Source organism: Electrophorus electricus, chromosome 8 (genome assembly GCF_013358815.1).
Source record: "Electrophorus electricus isolate fEleEle1 chromosome 8, fEleEle1.pri, whole genome shotgun sequence".
NCBI lineage: Eukaryota > Metazoa > Chordata > Actinopteri > Gymnotiformes > Gymnotidae > Electrophorus > Electrophorus electricus.
In genome coordinates this window covers 23,900,889-23,924,336 of record NC_049542.1, presented here as the reverse complement: position 1 = coordinate 23,924,336, position 23,448 = coordinate 23,900,889, and the positions used below count along the sequence as shown (strand labels likewise).

At 40.6% G+C, this 23,448-nt stretch overlaps 4 protein-coding genes across 12 annotated transcripts in view; 2 read left to right on the top strand and 2 right to left on the bottom strand.

Moving 5' to 3' along the window:
* Window positions 1-32: 32 nt before the first annotated feature.
* Window positions 33-8,780, top strand: atat1 (alpha tubulin acetyltransferase 1). Of its 6 annotated transcripts, none has more exons than XM_035529507.1 (12): window positions 33-766; window positions 1,240-1,300; window positions 1,412-1,503; window positions 1,846-1,903; window positions 1,990-2,103; window positions 3,841-3,942; window positions 4,388-4,433; window positions 5,362-5,436; window positions 5,755-5,974; window positions 7,511-7,614; window positions 7,742-7,823; window positions 8,077-8,780. In XM_035529507.1, exons 1-12 carry the CDS (start codon window positions 675-677, stop codon window positions 8,387-8,389), a joined length of 1,359 nt encoding a protein of 452 aa, XP_035385400.1. In that variant the 5' UTR covers window positions 33-674; the 3' UTR covers window positions 8,390-8,780. The 6 variants fall into 6 exon arrangements, with proteins under 6 accessions (XP_035385400.1, XP_026886234.2, XP_035385402.1 ...); XM_027030433.2 differs by having other exon boundaries at window positions 5,359-5,436; XM_035529509.1 differs by lacking the exon at window positions 7,742-7,823 and having other exon boundaries at window positions 5,359-5,436; window positions 8,077-8,305.
* Window positions 8,781-9,522: 742 nt separating this feature from the next.
* Window positions 9,523-14,299, bottom strand: si:ch211-152p11.4 (regulator of G-protein signaling 18). Its single transcript, XM_027030413.2, has 6 exons — window positions 13,917-14,299; window positions 12,862-13,376; window positions 12,138-12,196; window positions 11,663-11,787; window positions 10,445-10,611; window positions 9,523-10,353 (listed from the first exon to the last, which is right to left on the bottom strand). Exons 2-6 carry the CDS (start codon window positions 13,363-13,365, stop codon window positions 10,183-10,185), a joined length of 1,026 nt encoding a protein of 341 aa, XP_026886214.2. The 5' UTR covers window positions 13,366-13,376; window positions 13,917-14,299; the 3' UTR covers window positions 9,523-10,182.
* A 3,571-nt stretch (window positions 14,300-17,870) lies between these two features.
* Window positions 17,871-19,136, top strand: c8h5orf49 (chromosome 8 C5orf49 homolog). The gene is given in 4 exon segments (XM_027030429.2): window positions 17,871-18,333; window positions 18,439-18,546; window positions 18,828-18,907; window positions 18,909-19,136. Coding segments are annotated over 4 exon segments (387 nt in total). The 5' UTR covers window positions 17,871-18,201; the 3' UTR covers window positions 18,976-19,136.
* Window positions 19,137-19,152: 16 nt separating this feature from the next.
* Window positions 19,153-23,448, bottom strand: part of adcy2b (adenylate cyclase 2b (brain)) — a 42,187-nt gene continuing 37,891 nt past the window's right edge. For 2 of the 4 annotated variants that reach the window (XM_027030425.2, XM_035529406.1), the window contains exons 20-26: window positions 22,644-22,728; window positions 21,479-21,637; window positions 21,124-21,270; window positions 20,683-20,790; window positions 20,203-20,317; window positions 19,822-19,946; window positions 19,154-19,712 (exon numbers count right to left, since the gene is read on the bottom strand). In XM_027030425.2, coding sequence (XP_026886226.2) covers window positions 19,560-19,712; window positions 19,822-19,946; window positions 20,203-20,317; window positions 20,683-20,790; window positions 21,124-21,270; window positions 21,479-21,637; window positions 22,644-22,728 — 892 coding nt within the window. In that variant the 3' untranslated portion in view covers window positions 19,154-19,559. Of the gene's footprint in view, window positions 19,713-19,821; window positions 19,947-20,202; window positions 20,318-20,682; window positions 20,791-21,123; window positions 21,271-21,478; window positions 21,638-22,643; window positions 22,729-23,448 lie in introns of all 4 variants that reach the window. The other 2 variants (XM_035529407.1, XM_035529408.1) reach the window with 2 other exon arrangements.

Sequence of the window (23,448 nt, the reverse complement as noted above, 5' to 3'; positions counted from 1 at the left end):
GAGTTCAGGATGACGTATTGTATTGTATTTTGTTCTCTTGTGTTTTGTTCCCTTCTGCCATGATTGCTAAATTGCGTTAGAAATAAGATTTTTCATAGTTCCTAAAAATATATTAACTACGAAATAATGAATTTACGGTGGGTTTAAAGTGTCACTATGTAAACGCTGGAACACTGCGCCGTTGCCAAGAGGAAGCGGAAGAAAGGCAGATGGGCAGAACATTTTATGTTATCATTAAGATTTTCCCGTTTTGCATCTAAATGTTGCCTTTTGTTCAGGCGAAGCGCTCGGGAAACGTGACTGTCCAACCCGATGTAGCCTGACGAAAGCCTACAAGCGATTTCTGGGCTAACCCTGATTCGTGCATCTTATTGGCACCACGGCTGCGGTGGACAGTCGCCGCGCTCGATCTCGCCCGGGGGTAGTGAGAAGTACCACGAAGGGCAGCAGAAGCAGTGATACAACAGGCCTATTGCTAAATCCCTGCACGACTGTCTGACTTTTAGCTGCATAACGTTGAAACCATGTCGCGAATACTATTTTGTTAGCATGCAAACGGTGCAATGAGCATTGCCAGTGAATCCCAGCTGCATAAAATAAGCATCATCGTTGTGTTGTCTGAAGATTTTATTCCTGCCGAAGAGTCGACCCATTTCACCAGCGCTTAGACTGCTATGGATTTCCCGTTCGATTTAAACGGTCTTTTTCCCGAGAGAATTTCTATGCTGGATCAAAATTTGTATGCTGGCCGAAAAACGCACGGAAGGTAGCTATTTATTTTTGATGTGGTTTTTATTTTTTGTATTTATTTTTACTCGACCAACTCGTCTAAAACAATACAAGATAAGTCACAATGCTTTGGGAGGTGCGGTCTTACGTGCACGGTCTAGGGGCTTTTTTCTTTCTTTTTAAAAAGATTGTCTTATATGCCGTGATCTTTGAACAATAAATACAAAATTAGGTTAGGTTTGGTTAGTAACAGTTTCTCTTCCTTGCCTTCTCTAATATGCATTTGATATTGCTGCATGACGTCAAAAAAGCATATTTATTGCCATCAGACGCAAAAAAAATCACGTAAATAATCTCCTTGTCTTCTTAAATTAGTAAGTGCTAGCCTACCTTCATGCGAAAGTTGCATAGTCAAACTTGCATTGTAAAACTAATTACTACAAAAAGAGCGCACCTATAAGTAATTTTGTTGTTAGTTCTTTAGCCTCCTTATGTGTATTTCCATTTCAGACTTGATGCCCAAAATCAGACTGCCATGGTCATTGATGAGCTGGGGAAAGCTTCAGCCAAGGTGATTTTATTGTATTAGACAGAATGTTCAAATTTTTTAAATGAATTTATTTTTTGGGATGGGTGTTGACAAAGTGTTTTTGACCATATACAATGTACTGTTTCCCCTCAGGCTCAGCAGTTGCCAGCACCAATAACAAGTGCATCAAAACTCCAGTCCAACAGACATCATCTGTACCTGCTGAAGGATGGAGAGCGTAATGGGTAGCCTGCGTGTTTCACCTTTGTTGCCCATGGCAGTGTGTGTTTTGGTTTCAATTCAAGCAGTTCAGAGAACATTGTTAATTTTGGTAGACAGCTGAACGAATCACCAGGGAAGTCTGGTATGGCAATATATGCATTTGAGTCGGAACTGTAACTTAAATAAAATTTTATATCGGGGACATATACATTTAATTGTCTAAACTAAAAGGCTTTATGATGTGCAATAACATATTCCCAAGCCTCTGTGTATGTTGTCCTATTTTTTCAGTATCTAGGTCCTAAAATGTCAACTTCATCCCAGTTGTCAATAACGGTCTCTTTCCCTCCTTTTGTTCTGATCAGAGGTAGAGGAGTTGCAGTAGGATACCTAAAAGTTGGATACAAGAAGCTGTTTCTACTTGTAGGTGCTTTTCCTCTGGTTTTCTCTGTCTTGCTGAATGGGTGGGACATGCACATCCTCCATTACAATGCTGCATTAACCGTTAGGACCAGCAGGGGGCACATGTGGAGACGGAACCCCAGTGCGTGCTGGACTTCTATGTGACAGAGAGCATGCAGCGACACGGATATGGGCTGGAGCTGTTCCACTTTATGCTGGAGGTGAGCCATACCATATTGAAAAGGTCTATAAAAATAATCTCTAGTTTATGTTTGCAAGTCATGACACATTTTTTATGATTGTGATTTGATAATGACATATATGTATATGTGTGTGTATGTATGTGTGTGTATGTGTGTGTATGTATATGTATGTGTGTGTGTATGTATATGTGCGTGTGTGTATTTATATGTATGTGCGTGTGTGTATTTATATGTATGTGCGTGTGTGTATTTATATGTATGTGGGTGTGTGTGTGTGTGTGTGTGTGTATTTATATGTATGTGCGTGCGTGTGTGTGTATATTTATATGTGCGTGCGTGCGTGTGTGTGTGTATATGTATATGTGTGTGTGTGTGTGCGTGTTTGTGTGTATTTATATGTATGTGTGTGTGTGTGTGTGTGTGTGTGTGTATATGTAATGTATGTATGTGTTTATGTACAGTACGTCCATTCTCCATTCTCTAAATGTGCACACACACATACACATATGTATGTATGTATGTATGTATGTATGTATGTATGTATGTGTGATGTGATATCTCACACACACATACATATATATATATGTGTATGTGTGTGTGTATACGTTTTGGTTGTAAGACATTCCTTTCCAAAACCAATGGCCTTAATATGCCTTAAAAGGTTCCACAAGATTTTGTAGTGTATCTGTAGGTATTTGTGCCCATTTTGTCAAAAAAGCATTTGTGAGGTTAGGCACTCACTTTGGATGAGTAGGCCTGGCTCACAACTGACATTCCAATTCATTCCAAAGGTGTTCAGTTATGCTGAGCTATGGTGCATGACACTCCACACCACACTCCACACTCCTTTATTGACCTGAGTTACTCCACACCATAACAGGAAAGGGCTTTCCGCAAATTACTGACATTAGTTTGGGGGCATATAAAATGTCTTTGTTCCAGTGAAGGAAGATGGTAATGCTTAATCATACAAAGTGGATGTGCCCAATACCTAAACAGCCCAGAGCATTATCTGTACACCATCCAGACTTTCACCAAACATTCTCCTGGCAGGCCAGATTTTTATATCAAACTCCAGAGTGTCCTTTACACCACTTTGGCCAATGGTTGGCATAGTGCATCATCATCTTGGGTTTCTGTTCAGATGCTTTATAGTGAGTGGAGCAACAGGGGATGGGTGATTTTTTTATGCTATATAGACTTCAGAACTCTGTAGCCCTGTGGATCTTTTTTCTTTTTGGCTGATGTTGTTGCTCCTAGACCTTCCCATTTCACAATAAATGCAATTAAAGTTGACGGGAGCAGATGTACCCAGGCAGAAATTTCACAGACTGACTTGTGGGGAAGGAGGCATCTGATCACAGTACTCTGTTTAAAGTCACTGAGCTGGGCTTTTGTGCTTGATTTTGTACACTTGTTATCAATGGGTGTTGGCTGGGAAGCTGTCAAACTGCATATAGTTTTCTCCATATAGTGCTACATGAAATATACATCTGGATGAATTTGCATAATGGGTTCAAATGTAAATGCTAATTCCTGTACCAAATATATATATTTTTAAAGGTTGTTCATGATGTGATTTATTTATTTTTTTTCAGGTTCATTCACACATGGGTAGTCCTGTAAATTTTATATAGCATACTTACTATAGAGCCAAGATTATCTTTGACTCTCGTTATTATGCTTATCTTAAATAATATGTTTAATATAAAATAAAACTACTGTTTTCTTCTTCTTTTCTTTTTTTTCTGCCAGCATAAGAAAGTCAAACCTGAACAAATGGCATATGATAGACCTTCCTCCAAATTCCTGGCCTTCCTAGAAAAGCACTTTGGACTTAAACACAGTGTGCCTCAGGTGTGCTTCATGCGCATTATCGTACCATAATATCAGTTGTTAAGATCTAATGTCACCCTTATGATGAGTTTAATCCTCACGTGATTGTTAAACCTACTTTATCCTTCCTGGAATCACAGTCCGGTGCAGGCTGTTTTATTTATAGCATTTTTTTTTTACATCTTAATTACTCGAGAGATTATTCATGTTTTAAGACAGTAGAGATAGTATGATAATATTTTCTTGGCTTTTATGTTGTTTTGTATAATCCAACATTAAATATGTATTTGAATGAATTCAGTGTATTTATTTGGTGTAACATGGCTGCTATATTAGTTACAAACTGTTTGCTTTAGCAAATTAAAGAAATGCTATTTCTAGTGAGTGGTTCAGCTCTAAAGAACATTTTCCAGAAAATGAGTCTCAGATCGCACATCTCTGACATTCTCTGTTTCCTCTTTTACAGGTGAATAATTTTGTGGTGTTTGATGGCTTCTTCAGGTATAAATCAGGTAAGGTCTCTGTCATGCATGTGTGGGCATTTTTGGCGGGCCTGGCGTGTTGGGCTGGAGCCATGATGCTGAACACATGGTGTGGAGTTAGAGAATGCGTGGAGTAGGATTGGCCTGCTGTCCCTCATTACTCTCATGAATATTCATGCATTGTGAAGAAGAGCTTTTCTTCCTTCCATGAATGTTCTGGGGCGACTCATCATTTCTCAGTGCGTTATATTCAAGACCAATAAGGTCACAAAACCTGTCCATCTAGTCCTATTGCATACAGTTGAAGCTCACCTCGAGGGGGGTGATCATGGCAGGGTAGCTTAGCGATCTGGCATTCAGATGAAATTCCCGATTGACAGCACGGCCGATTTGCCTGATATGTTGAACAATGGAAGCATAGCATTGGAGCTGTGCTCCTACCTGCTTGCAAATTCTGACGTGTTGTAACCAAGCATCCTATAACAACCCCCCACCCCCCCACCCCAACTCCCCAACAAGCCGAGAGTGCTTATGTCATTAGCCAACAGTGCAGTGTATGCACATAAGTATGAAGGTTTGTGGACCTGCACTTCCAGTCAAAAAAATTGGAAACAACCTTTTTATTTAATGTTTAAAATCTATGTTTTTGGGGTTTTTTTTGTCTTACAATAACTTAACATCATAAAACCTAATTAGGTTTATTTTGAGGATAACTATCACCTGTGTAAATTATGGTGACCTTTAAAGCAAAAGAAATCTCTTTAGGTAATTATAACTGCTTTTGATATTAATAAAACCCTTCTAGATATTATTTCTCTGTGAAAATCAAACACTGCTCTGAACATTTCAAAAGAAGGCAAGGTGTCCCCAAATTCTGATATTTCAGAAACAAGTGCATTTGTGTGACTTATAGTAGTTTCTTTATCTGCTGTTTATGAGTTTATTGTTTCTGTAGCAGCAGTCCAACTGAGAAAAGTTCAACCCAAAAAACCAGAAGGAGAGATCAAACCATATTCCTTGATGGAGCGGGAGGGTACGTAAATGATGTTTGAAAATCCTCCATGCTGAGAGTTGTAGAAAGTAGTGTTGAGAAGAACAGTTTACGTGGAGCGCATTTAGCAAGATGCACAAAACACTTCTCCAGAGTCTTGCAGCATTTTTAAGAAGTGTAGAAGCAGACCTGCAGACTTGGTCACATGCTCCACAGGAGGCTTTTAATACACAGCTAGCTGATTGTAGGACTTTGTCAGACTTTTTAATAACATTCTTTGCACAGTGATTACTGTGGTCTGGGAAAGATTAGGTAGAGTCTCTGTCTCTCTCCTGTTGTGTCCTCTGTGTGTTTTTAAAGCTGTGCGAGTGGAGCAGAAGGCCCGCCCCTGGCCTTTCGTTTGCCCCACGGCCACGCCTCCCTCTCCACCTGTGGGTATATCCTCCCAGTTTTCTCGTTCGCTCAGTGTTGGCTCCTCCCCCAGCCGCACTCCTCCTTGCCCCGCCCCCATCCCAGGGCCACGGCGAGGAATCACCACTCGCCCGCAGCTATCTGACAGCTGCAGGGCGAAACGCACCAGGTATGGGTTTCTCCTCAGTCCGGCTCGCGCGTCACACCTTCCATTGCATGACAAGAAACAATCAGGCCTTCCACTTCAGACACCACTGCAGCTGAATTCATACCATTCCCGCAGGACTGACTACTGCCACCGACTACTGAAACTGACGAAACCCGCTTCCCTTGCTGTACGCTACGAGCACAGGCAGGTGCTCAGCTAGTGAAAAGGCACTCAGAGGCGCACCGTCTGTCCTACCCTGGGGACGTAAGGGCAGTGAGGGGTGTTGTGTCTTTCATGACACCTCTGTGCCTGGCTGAATGACTGACTGGACTGCAAAAACTAGAATTGCCTCTCCTCACTGTGTACAGTGAACTCTGCTTGTTCCGGGAGCTCATCGTCCATACACTGTCCTCTAAACAGCTGTTTTTCTTCTCTTTCCTCCCTCTCTTTCCTCCCTCTCTTCTCCCTGGCTTGACATATTTTTTACTTCATACGCGGTATTTCTTTTTTTTTCTTTCTCTTCCCTTTTCTTTGTGGCACCTTTTCATGACAAAATTGACCACTCTCTTTTTCAAACGCAAAAACGCCGAACACGTTCTTTCTTCTGGTGTGCGCTGCTCTGGTCAAACATCTTTACAGTTCTCTGAATAGATCTCAGCCCAGCTTTCATTAACCTTTTAACCTATGACATCATAGCCCTAAAGATGCCTGTTTTTTTTTAAACCTCTTAACTCGTTCTGTAATTTTGTTTGATTTACTAATAGGGTTGTGGAAGTGAAACCTAATGCTGAAATAGAGGAAATTCTGGGTGTTCACATCAAGTGGTAGGGAAGGGAAGTGATGTATCTGAAAGATTTTTGAAAGGTTATGGCTTTTGCTCCAGCATAGAGAAGTGCATTTTGAAAGGTCTAATTTGTCATTGACCCATGAAGTGTAAAATGCAGGTGAAACTGCGATTTGTACCTAGTGCATTTCTTTACTGTTATTGTGACAAAATAATTAACACTGTCTTCCCCATAGCACTTTGTTTCATATTCATTAAAAGGAGTTGAACAAAAAAAGCATGTTGTTTCTCAAATCACATATTCAAAAATTACAATACATAACTAAAAGTAGTTAAACGCTATTATGAGTTCTCCCATCTAAACAAGCTGACTATGTATAGAAGTCAAACAAACAAACAACTCCCCCCCCCACCACAACATTTTGTTGCTTCTTAAATCTTCGCATATTCAGGAACATCACAGTCATTTGCATGTCCTCTTTTTCCTTTATTATTTTTGTTCACTAAATATTGTGTTCATTAAATATTATTGCATTCTATTATAAGTTTGAGTTTTCTAATTGTTACTTATGTTCTTCTTTTTTTATGTTTTTCCTTTCTCACACTTTCTTAATTGTTTCTTTCTATTTATTTATTTTATTTTATTTTTTTATGGCATGGCCCCCTTCCCCACCTCCAAATTTGCGTTTGTCCCTGTTCATTGGTGGTGCCCATGCTGGAATCCACGCTCTCCCCACATCCCCTGTGTTTACATTCCCCTTCCCCTCCTGTAGCAATCAGGGTTTGGTTGCCAGGAACCATCTCTACAGTCGCCATATGACCAGCAGAGGCCTTGGGCTCTTATTGGCGGAACAGCTGAGCACGTCGAAGCTGCCAGGTAACGTGTCTTTTGAACCCGGATCCTTGCACCGCAGCAGAGTGTGTAACGACAGCTGCTGTGGTCCGGAGGACACTACGTATCCCACGTGTTGCCTTGTTAGTAGTTGTCATGTATGCTTCCTCAGGATTGCAGCCAGTGGTCAGTGTGAAAGAGTGTGACACAGGGGGACAGGCAGACGCACTGGAACACACAAACACAGCAGAAAGGTTGGCTATGCGTCACGCCATGTATGAGAGTTACAGACTTCACATAAGGCCAAACATGATGCCAAGTCAGAAAGCAGAAGAACTAAAAACGCAGTGTGGTTATCCAGGAACGTTCATAAGTCCCCTGACAACAGCTGTCTGATTACTCTATTGATGAAATTTCGAAGAAGGACTTATTCCTCTCTTTCCTCGTAACATCTCTTCCTGTCTGAGGTTCACTTTTTCTGCCAATGTTTCTCTCTTCTCTCCTCAGCACACCACTCCCTCAGAGCCAGGCTGCGTCACTGCCGGCGCTGTGCAGCTCCCGGAGCACTCGCAGGCAGCAGACCCCCAGGGCAGCCCCAGGGCCAGAAGAGGAGGCAGCCGACCTGCACAGCGCGAGCCTGAGGGGAGGCAAGGAACCGTCCTGGCCTGAAGTAGCCAGAGACACAAAGGGAGCGAAGATGGCTGTGGAGGCAAAGAGGGCACCAAGAGGGTCCGGCTGGTCCTGGACAGTGGGAGAGAGGCGCTACACGGCCCAGTGGGTCAGACAGAAACAGGAAAACCGCAGCACGTGCCCCTGGTGATGAAAGACAGAAAAGCTGGCAGGAGATCAGAGGAAAGGAGGGGACTGGAGGACATGATGGAGAGGAAGGCAAAGCAGGGACTGGCGGGGGAAAGAGGAGAGGAAAGGCTCCCCATAGCCTTGGCTGTGGAAACTCTTAACTAGCCCAGGGATGTTAAAGACCAGAAGAAATAATCTGAAGATGGGAAAGCCGTAAAGACTTAAGATGCTGTGGCTTTGAACATGTGCAGCAGTGTGGCACCAGATAGACTCCCTACAGGGCACAAAGTCACACTTTTAAGATTACTGTAAACCTGCGTTTAAACAGCTTGGTTTTACAGCTGTTAAAACAGTATTATGCATATATGTTCAAGGAATTTTGTATTTCAAAATAAACAAAAATTGAAAATGAACAGGATCATCTTATCACTATTAGCTAAAAAATGTAACACACCATTCTCATAATTTGATGTTTTTTGGATTAAGGGTAGACCTTGGGTAAATAACACGGAGAGTGGGTTTTAAAAACTCCTATCTCTGAAAAAATTTTAAGAGCCTAGAAAATTTGCCTTGTATAATGCAAATTAACATGCCAGTAGGATCACACAAGTCTCTTGTGGAAGTTATTGCTACTACAGTTAAGGAAATCCAATGAGGATTAGGACAAGATATTACACATTTTTAATCACAGCATTCAGCATAAGTTTCTTGTTAACAACAATGTCCTAAATAGTGTGTAGGAGTGACGACTGAGGAGTTAGAATTTACCCAAAAACCCATCAGTGTCCTATTAAGATGGTGGTGGTGAAACGGACTTAACCTGAAGCATTGTGACTTATCTTGTATTGTTTTAGACGAGTTGTTCGAGTAAAAATAAATACAAAAAAAAAAAAAAAACACATTAAAATAACAGTATCACCCTAATTAGTCTACGAGAGTGAAGACACAGATGTAACAAGCGTTTGCAGGTCTTTGGATCTGGTGGAAAGAGCTTCCTGCTGAGAATAGTACCAAGCACTCTTGTTATTGTACTGGTCTGAACACACACTCCTCTACTTTCCAAATTACACACACACACACACACACACACACACACACACACACACACGACTTGTAGGTCATAGAGAACAATATAAAATATAATTTATTTCTACATGTTCTGAACTGGCACAAACACAGTACAACCCTGGTACCTTAGGTAACACAACTATCAACAAACTTATTCTGAAAAACAGACTTGTAGGACTGTGTAGGAAGAAATTTCAGGAAAACTGCCAAACCGATTACTTGGAGTAAGGCTTCAAAAGGTTACTCCTTGTTTACATCAGCATCTTGCACTGACCCAAACAAAGGATTGTTTCCCACAGTGATACTGCACAGCAAGTGCTGTGATGAGAGCCCAACCTTGCCAGACGAGTTTTTCCTTTCCTGTCAGCCTGGCTTCTGCTCACTCAGGGGTGATGGGCCCTAGATCTGTTTAATGATTACAAGGTTGTGTGCATATCTCTCTAAGGCCAGGACTTCAGGGTAATTGGCCCTTTGGAATAAACATGCACTTAAGACAAGATCAGACTTTTCCATTCACTGCAATCACTCATCAGTTTCATTTTCAGCAATATATTAAAAATCTTGGAGGGGGTAAAAACAGTAGTTTATTTACTCCATCAATTGGTTTTTTATGATTTTCACAAGTCTTCCAGCTGACATAGCATCATTGCACTTATCCTTTCAGGCACCTGCCCATCAACAGGCAGCTGCGCCATATCAGCCAATTAAAAGCCGTTCAGTCCATAATCACACTGTTCTATCCTGGGTCTAGTAGCCATCACTCAAGAGCGTGAGGTAGATGTTGGACTGGAGGAAACGTGGGTAACAGTCTGTGTCCAGCAGGGAGCGGATGCGTTGCTGCGCGTGGCAGAGGGAGTTATGAGAGGGTGCCTTGAGGAGCTGTAGCGTCAGCTCCCGAGTCTTAAAGTCCAGGTTTATCTGGATGAGAGCACAGACACACATCAGAAAATGGCACATTCAACATACAGGGGTGACATGTTGGGAGTGTCACACACATCCACACGCACACCTCTCGGGGAGCACCGGGCTGTATGTAGGTGGCGATGATTTCCTTTGCACGCCTCTGCAGGCTGAAGGTGTTGGACGAGCGTCTGTACTGCTCACAGGCCAAGTAGAACTGGAGGTTTTCTTCACTGAACTCGGAGCGGAGGAATGCCTCGAACACGGACACGCCCACTGGAGAAGAGTGATGGAAAGAGTGGAGAAGGAGGGGCAAAGTGAACAACTGCAGTCGGAAAAAACACACACAGCCCCTACGGACTACCATCTTTAGGGTGGCGAGTGGCCAGCAGAAAGGAGACACGGAAAGACGTGTTCTGTGTAACAAATGTACACACACTCTCAGAGCACTGGACATAAAGCTCAATAGTTTGCTTATTGGAGTTTTTTCCTAATTATTTTCCTTTTCTTTTCACTTAACTTACAAGTTATCTTGCCTTTGCACAACTGCCTGCAAAGTTTTCTCAAGGGAAAAAAAAAAAACAACTGTTGGGCGTAGAGAGGAAATGAAGGGAGACACAGATGTTACAACATACTCATGTTCCACAAACCACATAAGACAAATCTAACATAAGACAAAACACAGATAATAAGATAATCCCAAATCATGTAGTTGAAATACTTTCTTTATGGCTCCAAGGGTTTCACAGAATGTATTCCCAATACTTAACTACAATGAACCTTGGTCATTTTCACTTGAAACTGCAGACAGTAGTACTTCCATATCAAGTTCAAACCAACTGAGATTGCAACTCTGTTATTTTTATGCTGGGTCAATGTCATAAGTCACAGGATGGGTTTTGCAAATCGTGTGACAAAAATAACACTTCCGTTAAAATTCTCTTATACAGCTGATCCTATCGCTAGAGCAACGAAGAACTAGCCTTACAATCACTGATGTTGCCAGGAGGAAACAGTGCGATTTAATCTGGTTCAAAGTCATCCACATGCAGAACACAGATTAGCACACATTTGTCTAAAGGGAAGCTGTGTTGCATTCTGTTACAGGTGTGTGCTTGCACTGGTCGAGATAATCCATCCCACCAAAACCAGTTGCATTCACTCTGTTGCTGAACATAATTATCACAGAGAAATTGGGTTTTGGGTTGTTTACAGCTACCACAACATGCTGAAATCATTAACACCACAGAAACACACAGTGGTCTCTTTAATGAGCCTGTGGTTATTTTGCCTCATAAAATGGCAGAGTGGTGGCTTTGGCCCTCACCTCTGCTGTCCAGCAGGGCGTGGAGAGACTCTGCCCACTTCTCCACCTCCTGCCTGCTGAGGCGTGTCTTGCCGTGACCCACCTGGCTCCACTGCTTTCGGAACCGAGACCGCTTCTCTTTGACACTGTCAGTTGAGAAATTGCAGCATTAGTCAGCATGAAATTCTGGAAGGAAATTAGAAGGGGTGAAACACAAAGAAGAAGGAAGACATTGAGCCATGATGGATGGCGAGGGGTACAACAAAGAAAAAGATAAGAGATAAACATTTCTTTTAAAGATAAAGGCAAAGCTACAAGTGCAAGACGAGGCACGATAAAAAGTTCAGTTTCACCTGACCTGAGTCAAAACCCACACCCACACAACCAGGCAGAACAAGGTCATCTCTGAAGAGGAATGTTGGAACTGTTCATATCAGATCAGGATGAAAAAAAAGTGATCACACAGCTATTTACAATAATGGCAAACTGATTTTACCTGTTTTCTTGGTCTCTTTGCTCTGCAGCTGCAAGATTTGAATGGGAGGACTGTGGACTCTATAGTAAAAGAAAAAAATAGGATTTCTTGGTGAGGACAAATTTCTTTAGTCTATTATTTCACAAGAAGCCAGATAAAATTCCATAGGTCTATTTATGCCATACTTCACGAGGCATTAATAGCATAGAGAAAGTGTGACAATATAGCATTAAGATACAAGCTTAGCCTAGTACGGACCAACAGTTTTCAAAGGAATGAAGGTTTCTCAAAGCCCCAACGTGGCCTTTGAAATGTTTGCTTTAGACTTGAATTGATCCCTTGCCAAATGTGTCGATGTCATGGACAGGGAATGGCCTGCCTCAGTGCCAACACTGGGCAGAGAGAATGTCTGGAATGACAACATATGTGAGCATTCCTACACAATTTCAGTTTTGCGCTCAATCTCAGTGACAGAGCGAATCAGCAAAGAGAACTTCAGAAATGAGAGTCTTAATGCTGGGACCAGAACTGCCGTGTGAAAGCGTGCAACACGAATTAAACTTAATCTCACCTGTGCTAAATACACTACTTGTCTGCCCTTACTTCAGCCAATGTCTTATAGCAATCTAAACATCTTGATTCCTAACAGCACAAACGAACAGTATACACGCAAATTGGACAGAAATACCTTTGAACAAAAAAAAACAACAACCCCATCCTCCTATCAACCCCTCTACCACTTTACCTGCCCAAATAGACTCTTCAGATGCAGTTTGGCAGCTGACAGCTTTGACATTACATGGTATCGATGGGTTTGGGACTCAGGAGTTTGGAAGCAACAGTGACTGGCCATAGATGAGGGAGATGGCACGGTATCCTCCTCCTTTCCCATACTGTCAGTACTGTCTGTGGCACGTCCAGTTAGCTGGCTGTCACTGTAGGCTTTGAAGCTTTCATTAAGGGCCGTTACCCGAAGGAAACCAGAGGACATGTTGTCCAGATTGGTCAGGGTCTCCACGCTAACGCTGTGCTCTTTAGTAAGCACAGACCTGCCCCCGGCACTCTCCAGCACAGCCGGGGTGCATGGAAAGGTTACTGTTTCCCTGGCTGTCTCATTCCCAAGGTGTGACAGGTGCTTATATGTGTCCTCCTGAACTTCCTCATCATGGATGTCATCCTTCAAAGCTGCCCTCTTCCAAGACAAGAATTCCAAGTCCTGCAGAGACCCTTCAGAGCTGAATCGACGCATGACTGTATATTCTGAGAGTGAAATTAATTGATAGACAGAGGGATAGTGGGATATTAGAGAGAGAGAGAGAGAGAGAGAGAGAGAGAGAGAGAGAGAGAGAGAGAGCGGGGGTTTAGGGCAGGAGAGACAAGTCGAGGAAATATCAAAACTCTGTAAAAGCAAGTAACACATTCAAGTAGCCAATATAGTAACTGAAGTCAATCTCTTAGGTAGAAAAAAAAAAAAAGTCGGAGGCACTGTGGTAAACCAACAGGAATGACAACTGTATATAAGCGCTACAACGTTTTGACAGAGCATCAAAGCATTTGTTGACAATTCGTTGTAATGCCGTTTGTTGTGGCGTCCGGCCTTTTTTGGTGGTTTATTTTTGGTTGCCTATCAAGTGACCAATGAGAATTTGCCAAGGTTAATATTCAACATTTCAAGTCATAATGAGATTGAAGTTCAAGGTATCATGGAAACGTTATCTACCGCTCAACTAAAACCACATACCCAAACCAAAGCAGGCTTTACCCATGTGTGAAGTGAGAAATATTGTTCGTCATCGTTACCTTATGGTTCCAGCGCCCGGCTGCACATTGCAAATTCCCTTAAGTGCAGGTCAACTGTGCTCACACACACATACCTCCACCGTCTTCCCTAACTTCGAAATCTTCTAAACACGTGTACGTGCGAGACTCGGTTTACTGTTAATGAAAAGAGACTTAAAGTAATTTGCGATTAAGATGTGCGACAAACTATAGCCGATTTATAACAACGGATCTATTGCCTAATTGTGGACGGCAAATACTGAGCAGATTTTGTTTCACGATTCGCATGAACACAACTGCAACGCCTCCTTTCTTTTGTCGCACCCATATTCCAGTCCGGACTTGTTCGCGTTCATAATCTGAGGAATAAGACGTAATTGGCCTGTAGGTGTGTCTGAAGCGGAAAAGAATGTAGGCGGTAATGTAGGTTTCTTTACTTTTGGCTTCTCTTTTTTTCCCCCGAAACCAAAAACAAAGCTTTCAGCTATCCATTTCCGTTCTGAAGTCATACGAAGATAAGTATAGATTATGGTGGCAAATAATAAATAGGAGAATAATATATAGAGGCTACAGATTGATTAATCAGTCGCGGTAAAAATGCATGCCTAAGGTAGTTTACACTCCGTTCAGTCTTGTTCAGTCTTTTTATCTGCAGTTCACTGTGGTTGTTTCTGGAGAAGGACACACCAAACCACCCCGCTCCTAACAACTGCATAATTTTTTCTTCGCGCGTCTGACATTATATTTACACAAACATTTATTTAAAATCCGGTGTTTAGGCAGGGAAACTAACAAAACCGTATCAGGCTTTTTGGGATATGCCTATTTGCAGTTATAATGTAGAGCCAGCCCAGCAGGGGGTAGTATAGGCTCGGTAGATTTCAGTAGTTGGACGACAAGCGTGGACTACAGAGCAGGCGATTTTGCTCTAGTTGCACGTGAATGATGACGTAACCCCTCCGCTTCTCATTTTCCTCTTGCAATTAAAGCTTAATGGGTTGTGTGGATTTTCTGATTGGTCTTTGTTCAGTGTCTCCAATCCACATCCAACCCCCCCCCCCCCCCCCCCCCCACAATCATGTACCACTGCAAGAAAGAAAGAAACGGGGAAAATATATATTAAAAAAGAAAGAAAAAAGGACTCAATTTAAAAAATACACTCTGTTAGGGATTGGACTAATGGACCATTTCACACAAATTGGATGTAATTTAAGGAAAACTCTTTAGTCCTAAGAGATGGAAGCTGTGATGAAGGCCATAGTTGTAGATTGAGAATATAAAAGGATAATTAGACTAAGCCTTTATTGCAGGCAGCATATCAAAATTATGTATTGCCAACCTACTGTTTGGATTTGCTACTAAAGATATTTCACAATGGAAAATACTAAATTTGTGTGTTGTATTTGCCTGAGACAGAAGAATGTCACAGCAGAATAGACATCAGCACACGAACTTGTCAGGCTTATCGGGTAATTTGTAGGGCCCATTTAACTCCATTATTTTTTAGAATATATATTGTTTTAATGTAAACAGTACAGAAATAAGTTTGCAGAAATGTGAAATATAGATTTAAGATCAGTCATTTATAGGAATGTATTTTGGTTTATTTAATAATATTATTTACTTACCACATCAACAAAGAGATTGCAATATCACTCCAGAGTGTTGTATCAATGCATAACATTGTGTATAACATTGTGTTTATAAGAAATAAAGTATTTTTGTAACAGAGATTGATGTGGTCATCTTGTAGTGATGTATACATTAGCAATGTAGCATTTGTATACTTTAGCAATGTAGCATGTATACATTAGCAATATATCATTTATACTAATGGACAGCTAATACACAAAGACATAAAGACTAAAATCAAAGTTCACACAGTGCACTACACTTTACATTAGCAGATTTTTACTATTTTCTTTGAGGAAATAGGTAAAGATGATGAAAAAGATGCTAGATCTGTTTTGTCATACACAGAAGCACACTACATCTCTGACTTCAATAATTTCAAGAAAAGCAAGAAGATAATGAGACAGCATTTTTCCAAAGCACAATGTAGGTGACATCTGTCATCTTTTTTCATTCTGTGTTAAGGGCAGTGGTAGCTCAATGGTTAAGGTACTCAACTTGTAATCAAAAGTTTGCCAGTTCAAGCCTTGCCACTGTTGGGTCCCTGAGCAAGACCCTTAACCCTCAATTACTCAAGTTGTACTCACCCATAGCTTGCTTTGGATAAAAAGCATCAGCTAAATGTAGTATGTGTTAAACTGGGCTGATTCTGTTGTCTTTTAATTTGTCTCTGTAACTTTAGAATTTGATTTACAGGTTACTGGCCCTTGCACAGTAACAGAATGAAAAATAACAAAAAGAATATTTTACATTTATGGGTCTCATTTATTTTTAAATAAATAAAATGTTAGCACATAATGAATGGCAGACTTACTCTTTAGTCAAGTTGCATCCTCCTTTGTGGGCCCATGGGCATCCTACATTTACATTTACAGCATTTGGCAGACGCTCTTATCCAGAGCGACTTACAAAAGTGCTTTGTCATTTACTCATAGAACACATCCTAGTACAGTACAGCAGGTTAGAGTCAAACTGACCCATTGAATAAGCACAAGTACAATATCAAACAGCAATCAGTGCAATAGCAAACAACAAGTATATGAAGCGTTCTGTTAATAGTGCATGTACAATGAGTGATGTAAAGTGATTCTATAATTCCCCTACTATAGTACTGAAGACTTTTCTGATATAGAGAAAATCTTGACCATCACTGACTACTGTGGACTAATGTGTAGACAAGAGGAAGGTGCCTGCACTTTGGTAGTGTATATATTTTCATCATCTTCACCACTTGCTGACTTCTGTAAACAACCCCATGTGTTTCTATATTGCCAAAAGGCTACATATAGAGAATCTGTTCACCAGCCAGAGGTGTAAATACGTAAAAAGCCGGAATGTGATAAAGTCGCTGTGCGCCGCTATAATTGATATGTCACCAGCAATAACAGCACTTTAGATTTCCCCCCACTCACTCGTTAACATCTTAAACTTGGCTTTTTAGTGCACAGAAAGACTCTAAATGTTGAATTAATATGTGTTGATTTAACTATAGCACTTCAAAATTGCTCTAATTAACAGAGATGTGCTACAGGCATCGGACAGCTCACTCGTAGGGTCACTTCCAAGCAGCTGTAGGGTTGAAGATCGCAGGATCTAAGCTCCCTGTCACTTTGGGCGCAGCACTTGAGCTGAAATTGCACTAATATTACTGCAGCAAGCGTCATCTGACTATAACATCCCCTTTGATTTGCCTACTCATTCTGTCCACACACAACGTGCACATACGCACGCGCCATGTGCGATGTGAAATAGTGTGGCGCGTTTGCACAAGTGGCTAACTCAGTTTTAAAAAATTTAGCAACACCAGGGAAACAGGTATTCCAGAAGTACTTTTCAAGAGCACTTTTTAAAATGCCAACAACAAAAGTGTTTGTTACTTTAAAAGCCTCCACCAAGGCTTTTTTTTTTTTTTTTTTTTTTTTTTTTTTTTTTTTTAGAAAGTGGTGCTTACTGCAGTCACTCATTGTATGAAAGTTATTTATAAAGATCTTGACTCCTCTTGTAGTGATCATGGTAGTTTACCCTTCCTCTATGGAAAAGGCTACTTTTTGCTTTGTTTAATTGAATTTGGTTGCTTACAATAACATGAGTCAAAGCCCAATGTAGGCACAGTGGGATTTAACATGATGCAAAAACAAAACCAACAAACATTATTAAAATATTACAGAGCATGAAAATCCATACAATATGCAAGTGAGTGAAAGCAAAACGCAAGAGTTTGGTTAACACTGGATCATTTACAGCAGAACTGGTTTTGGGTTAATATGCTCTTTTTAAAAATCCTGCATACAAAAGTTAACTTTGACAACAAAGTCATTCACTAATGGCACTAATGGTTAAATGTTTTAGCCTTTTATTATTTCATGTGCTTTCAAATCTGCAAGAGTGGTTCACAACTGTGCTCGATGAAAAACAAACTAAACACAACAGAGAAGCAGACACCGAACAAAATTTGACTATACAATTAACGTCAACAAACTGGGGTCCTAACCCACGAGGTCGGGGCCTGTTTTTGTGGTGCCGTGACTGTCAACACTCACACGTCTTTGTCACACGTGGGCGTGCGATGTCACCCGTCACTGGGTCCACGTGCTAAGCAACCAAAATCTGTTTATCTCTTAGGTCTGTCAAAAGGTTGAGCATGACGTTAACTGTTCTTTCAAATACTTAAAAAATGGACGTATTATCCCAAGAAAAGTCAAAACCACTGTCTACATTGTTTGTATTTAGTTTTATACCACCAAGAAGAAGTGGACCCAAAGAAGAACGTTATTTCAGCTGCAATTCTAAGATAACACTACATTTAGTTAGCCTATCTAGCTAAACTAACCTAGCTAAACCATCTTGTTAGCTAGGTTGGCTAGCTAGTTAGTTTTCCTAATTGGTACGATCTCTAGCTGTAAGGCACCAGAAATGTATTTATATGACTATATATCAACGAGCTGAAGGTTACCATAACAAGTTGCACCGAGATGACAGAGAACATGCAAAGAGCCGTGGACTGGACATTTTCAACGAGGTAGGCAAACTTTCAAACCTCGTTTAGGATTAAAGCTAAACCTAACTGGAGCATATAAACCCTCGTAACCTCTGCCTGGTTTTCTGTACTTTTGACATCATGTGGTGTGTAGTTGTAGCTAATTACTAGTCACTGATAATCAGTAGCCGTTATTGCAACAGGGATTGAGTGCGTGTGTTAGGAATACCTTAGTCTTTTAAGATAAATAGTTACCAACTAGCTACAAACAAGTAGCCTTATTTTTTCCCAATTCACTTCGACTCTGCCCACCCCTTCCTTAGGAATCATCAGCTGTGCTGTCGTCCTCTGAGTATGGGCGTCGTCTGCCCCCAGCCCTGTACACACCAGGACGACAGTTTGGTAGTCTACAGGAAAAACGGAATTACCAGAACAGTGGAGGAGGGATACGGGACTGTTGTTCCGGTTTGAAAGTAACTTTTTACTCATAAGGTATGCAATACGTGTGAGAAAATTAATTAAAAAAATTTTTTTTCTTACTTGTCATTTGTTTTTTTTTTTTCCTCTTTCTTTTGCTATGACTGTTAATCTTTATCTGGGATAGCAGATAATAAATTTTACATATAAATGAACACAGTAATGTTTATAGAGAAATTCTTTAATTGATAAGAAAATGGTTGCACCAAAACAAACACATATGTCTAACTTTTCCTTAATTGTTTTACAAACCCTCAGCTGTTCTCTGTATTGATTTGCACACACAGTGGCTTGTCTAGGTTTCATTCAGACCGTTATATTCTCGAACTGATCTGTCCATCCACACCTGGGTGAGAAATGTAGATTTATTTACAGAGTTGATTATATTCTCTCTCTCTCTCTCTCTCTCTCTCTCTCTCTCTCTCTCTCTCTCTCTCTGCGAGTGTGTGTGTGTGTGGACAGAGAGAGAGAGAGAGTGAGAGAATGAGAAAGTGAGTGACAGGTTTTCATGTGTGTACTTCTGGCCATTGTTGATCTGTGTGTGTGAGAGAGAGAGCACGCATGAGAAAGAGAGAAGTTCAAGTCATAACATTCCCTTGCGATAAGGTTCTGGTCATCTCAGTGTGCACAAAGAATGTCTTGAGGTCCCCTTTGCCCTTTACATTGATGATCCCGCGACACGAGCACATGTATCCCAACATCTGCAAGACCCGACTAGTTTCTTCAGTGACCTGGAAAGAATAACGAAGAAAGGAATTCAATGCTAAGAATACTGACAAAAGCAACCCCATTAAATGCTGGCATGCTTACTGTACAGTGTAGACGGGAACAGAAACATACCTGAATCTTCCCAAGGACTCCTGTGCTCTCCATCCGACTGGCCACATTCACAGTGTTGCCCCAAATATCATACTGTGGCTTCTGTGCTCCTATTACTCCAGCAATTAGTGGTCCATGGTTTATTCCTATTGAGCACAAATCCCAAAGCTATGTAAAAGGAATTTTAGCTTTGGAAAGGCTAATGCTAGAAAGACATCACATCTACAACATAGACTTTCCTCTGCATGAATTTCTAGGATACTAAAATGTTTGTGAAACTGTTCTTGGAAACCATATAGGTTGACATAGGCCTTATATAATTTGAAGTACATGTTAATACCCTGATGTTGAATTGTCATGTTCCTGTGCACAATTATTCTTTTATGTACTTTTCCTACTCACCCACTCGCAGTTTGAAGTCATTGAAAGAATGTTTATTAATAACATCAAGTTTTCCCACAAGGGCAAAGGCAAACTCAACCATTGTGCCAATGTGCATGTACTGCCTGTCATGATCCTTAAAGATAGAGAGACAGGGAAAATCATAATTTATTTTTACTCCCAATTTTCACCAACATCCACGCCTATATAAAAAGACCACGTTTTGTTTCTTGGAGAATTAATAAACCCCAAAAGAAACATAGAGCCCAGAGTACACCAACCAAACGTTCACTAAAAACCACCACAAAATCCAGCTGTTATCATACATATATTAGTGTTTTTTGGAGAAAGTTGATGTTAGAGATGTTAGAGAATGTGGGTGTTTAACATTTCTGAACAATCTTAGTGTTTATTACAGAATTTTAGCTCTGTGATCTGAGCTTCAAATTAATTGTTTGTAGTATTTTTATTTCCCCCCCCAAACTGAGTACATAGGCTCACCTGTGCATACTCTGCCCCAGGAGTGATGTTGAGTCCAGTAGCAGCCATGTAGGTGCTGCCGATAGTCTTTATCTTCTCCACTCCACTAAATTTGGGTTTGGATAATAACTGCCAGTGATGAGGAGAGAGCAAATACTCAGTCAAGGAAATCAATCAAATACCCCAGAAAAAGCAGTAAAGCTGTTTTATGAGTAAATTCATAAATTCATTTCAGTCAGGGTCTAAAATGCATTTTTTCAGTGTAGTCCCCAGATTACAAAGATCACATTTATGTTAATATTGCTTTCATGTTAATTTAACAATATGATTGAAATGATTAGTTTTGGCAGTTCACGTCTAAATATTTCAGTTCCCATACATCTTTTCAAAATATAATTGGAAATGAAACTGATAGCAATGAGATAGATAGTATGCTGAATATGTTTCTACACTATTCTATACCTCATCAAAATCTGCTATAATCTCATTGAGGAGTCTGAGACACTCCAATCCCTCCTTGTTTACATCAGATTCTGTGTAGAATTCCTTAAAGTCTGGGATGGAGGCAAACATGACACACACTAGGTCATACGACTGGTGGTAGAGGTCCTGCAAAACAAATTATAGCAGGCATCATTAATAAATGTGGTGAGGAAAAAGGAAAGATGATGATTTTAGATTTAACCTAAGAATTGGAAATGACGTAAACTCATTCAATTTAAATATTTTTTGGAAGGCACAGAAACATTACATTGCCTCATCCGGTTGTTCAATAAGTTTCACTGTCCTTTTGATCAGTGCATATGCATACACTTGCCTCATTCTTCCAATTCCGAGCAAGGAAGTGTTCTGCTACATGAGCAGGTAGCACATTTTCCAGGAGCACCCGGTTGAGGTTCTCCATAGTCTCAATCTCTTCACATTCCCGTTTGAACTTGTTCTTCCAGAGAAAGTCTAACCTACAGTAATATTCATTCTGTTACAAGAGGACACAGAGGCAAAGAGATGCAGACATCTGATCACCTTGTGTGACTTTTCACAAATCAGAAAGATAACAAGTCAAATCACATGTCAACTCTGTTAGGGAGGCTGCATATATATATATATATATATATATATATATATATATATATATATATACACACACACACACACAAAATTTATCAAACATTGGGACTTTCCACTGTTTCAGCCTTACAATATTAAAGAAAATATCGATATTAGCCTCATTTAGCCTCTTAAACGCAAGGCCAATTCTTCAGTTATTGATCTTAAGGAAAATGTCATAATTCAGTAACTACATTCATTGTAACTAATATATAGGTCTGTAGGTCTGGAACCAACCACCATTTATTTGAGTTGAAGAGAATATAAAGGGGGACATTATATTTATGAACTGGTTGGTTTTACTTTTCTGCATTGAAGCTTTACTGTAGCTTCACTGTTTCCTTTGGAAAGTAGCTGGTAGGTAATCTACTGCCAAAAGACTGCATAGCTGACTGCATTATCTTTGACATCATACAGTAGACTACAGTACATTAATTATTTGTCAGAATTAACCAATTAAAATGAAATGTACAAATGAAACTTATAAAATTACTTACTGTCAAATTCCTTTAATATATCTGCAATGCTCCCATTTTAAGGGTGCTTAATTATGCTATTAAAGAACAATGGAACTGAAAATATCCTAAACATGCCAGCTCAGATGCTGTAAAGAATAATTATAATTTTCAGTTTGGGTGACAATGCATAACAAATCTTCTTAAGAGATTACTTACATTTATAAGCAATAAGACTCTGAATATAGCAGCTTTACAGTGTGTCAAAGGCTACACACATCACAAATTATGGAAACTGTACCATGCAGATTAGTCAAATCCAGCTTCACTCCACAAAGCAATTCAAGCGCACTGAGCTAGGTTTGGATTACTGACCCTGCTCTTTCTTGGTTTGTGAGCTATAGTGTGAAGGACACCCACCTGCCTTGCCAGAACAAGCAGAGTAATGAAAAAGATGAACAGCGATACAGAACCCATCGTCTTCAAGTCCTTTAGAACGCCCGGTCTGGCAAAGGCAAGAAGGAGAACTATAATGAAAAATTCTCAGAAAATGAGAAGTGAGAGAGGGGGGGGAAAAGCAAATCTTTGTGAAGCAGGCTCACTGAGGAGAAATCTTTTCCAATGTCTTGGGCTTTTAAGTTTCCTGGTCATAACATATATAGTATGTTACATAGTGTAACACTGTAAGCAAAGTCAGACGCTTGCGGATAAAAGGCAGGAGTCTTATTGTAATCCGTATCTGTGATGGTTAAACTAGCCAGTTTCAGAACCACAGAGATGCAGTCAAGGGTAATCGCAATCTTAGAGGAAAACAGTCCGAGACCAAAAAACCGTAGAGCAAAAACACAGGAGATCAAAAACATGAATAGACCGCTCGGTATGCACAGATGAACTGGAGGCAATACTTCACAATGACAACCAGTCTTAGGATTGCTTATATACATGAAAAAACAGGTGAACTCAATATGCAGGTGATGAGGATCTGGTGAACTGTTGATGATTGGATGAGTCACTCTCCTGGAGACTAACTGCATGATGGGTAGTGTAGTTTGTTTGGGTGTTGGACAGCATGACAATAGCCCCCCCCCCAAAAGAGTCATGAGGATGCCCGCGATGACCAACGACAGGTGCGGAGGAAGCCGATCCAGGCCAAGGTACCCTTGAAAGAGGGCAGTGAGGACAAGGACGAGGAGCCGGCTTGTCAGGAAACTGAAGGTGAAACTCT

Coding starts and splice junctions, on each gene's coding strand:
- atat1 (XM_027030433.2), top strand. CDS start 675: ATGGATTTCCCGTTCGATTTAAACGGTCTTTTTCCCGAGAGAATTTCT. Junction 1,301..1,411: donor TGGGGAAAGCTTCAGCCAAG/GTGATTTTATTG, acceptor GTTTCCCCTCAG/GCTCAGCAGTTGCCAGCACC. Junction 3,943..4,387: donor TTAAACACAGTGTGCCTCAG/GTGTGCTTCATG, acceptor CCTCTTTTACAG/GTGAATAATTTTGTGGTGTT.
- si:ch211-152p11.4 (XM_027030413.2), bottom strand. CDS start 13,365: ATGCGTCGATTCAGCTCTGAAGGGTCTCTGCAGGACTTGGAATTCTTG. Junction 11,788..12,137: donor CAAAGAGACCAAGAAAACAG/GTAAAATCAGTT, acceptor CTCAACTGACAG/TGTCAAAGAGAAGCGGTCTC. Junction 10,612..11,662: donor CGCCCTGCTGGACAGCAGAG/GTGAGGGCCAAA, acceptor ACTCTTCTCCAG/TGGGCGTGTCCGTGTTCGAG.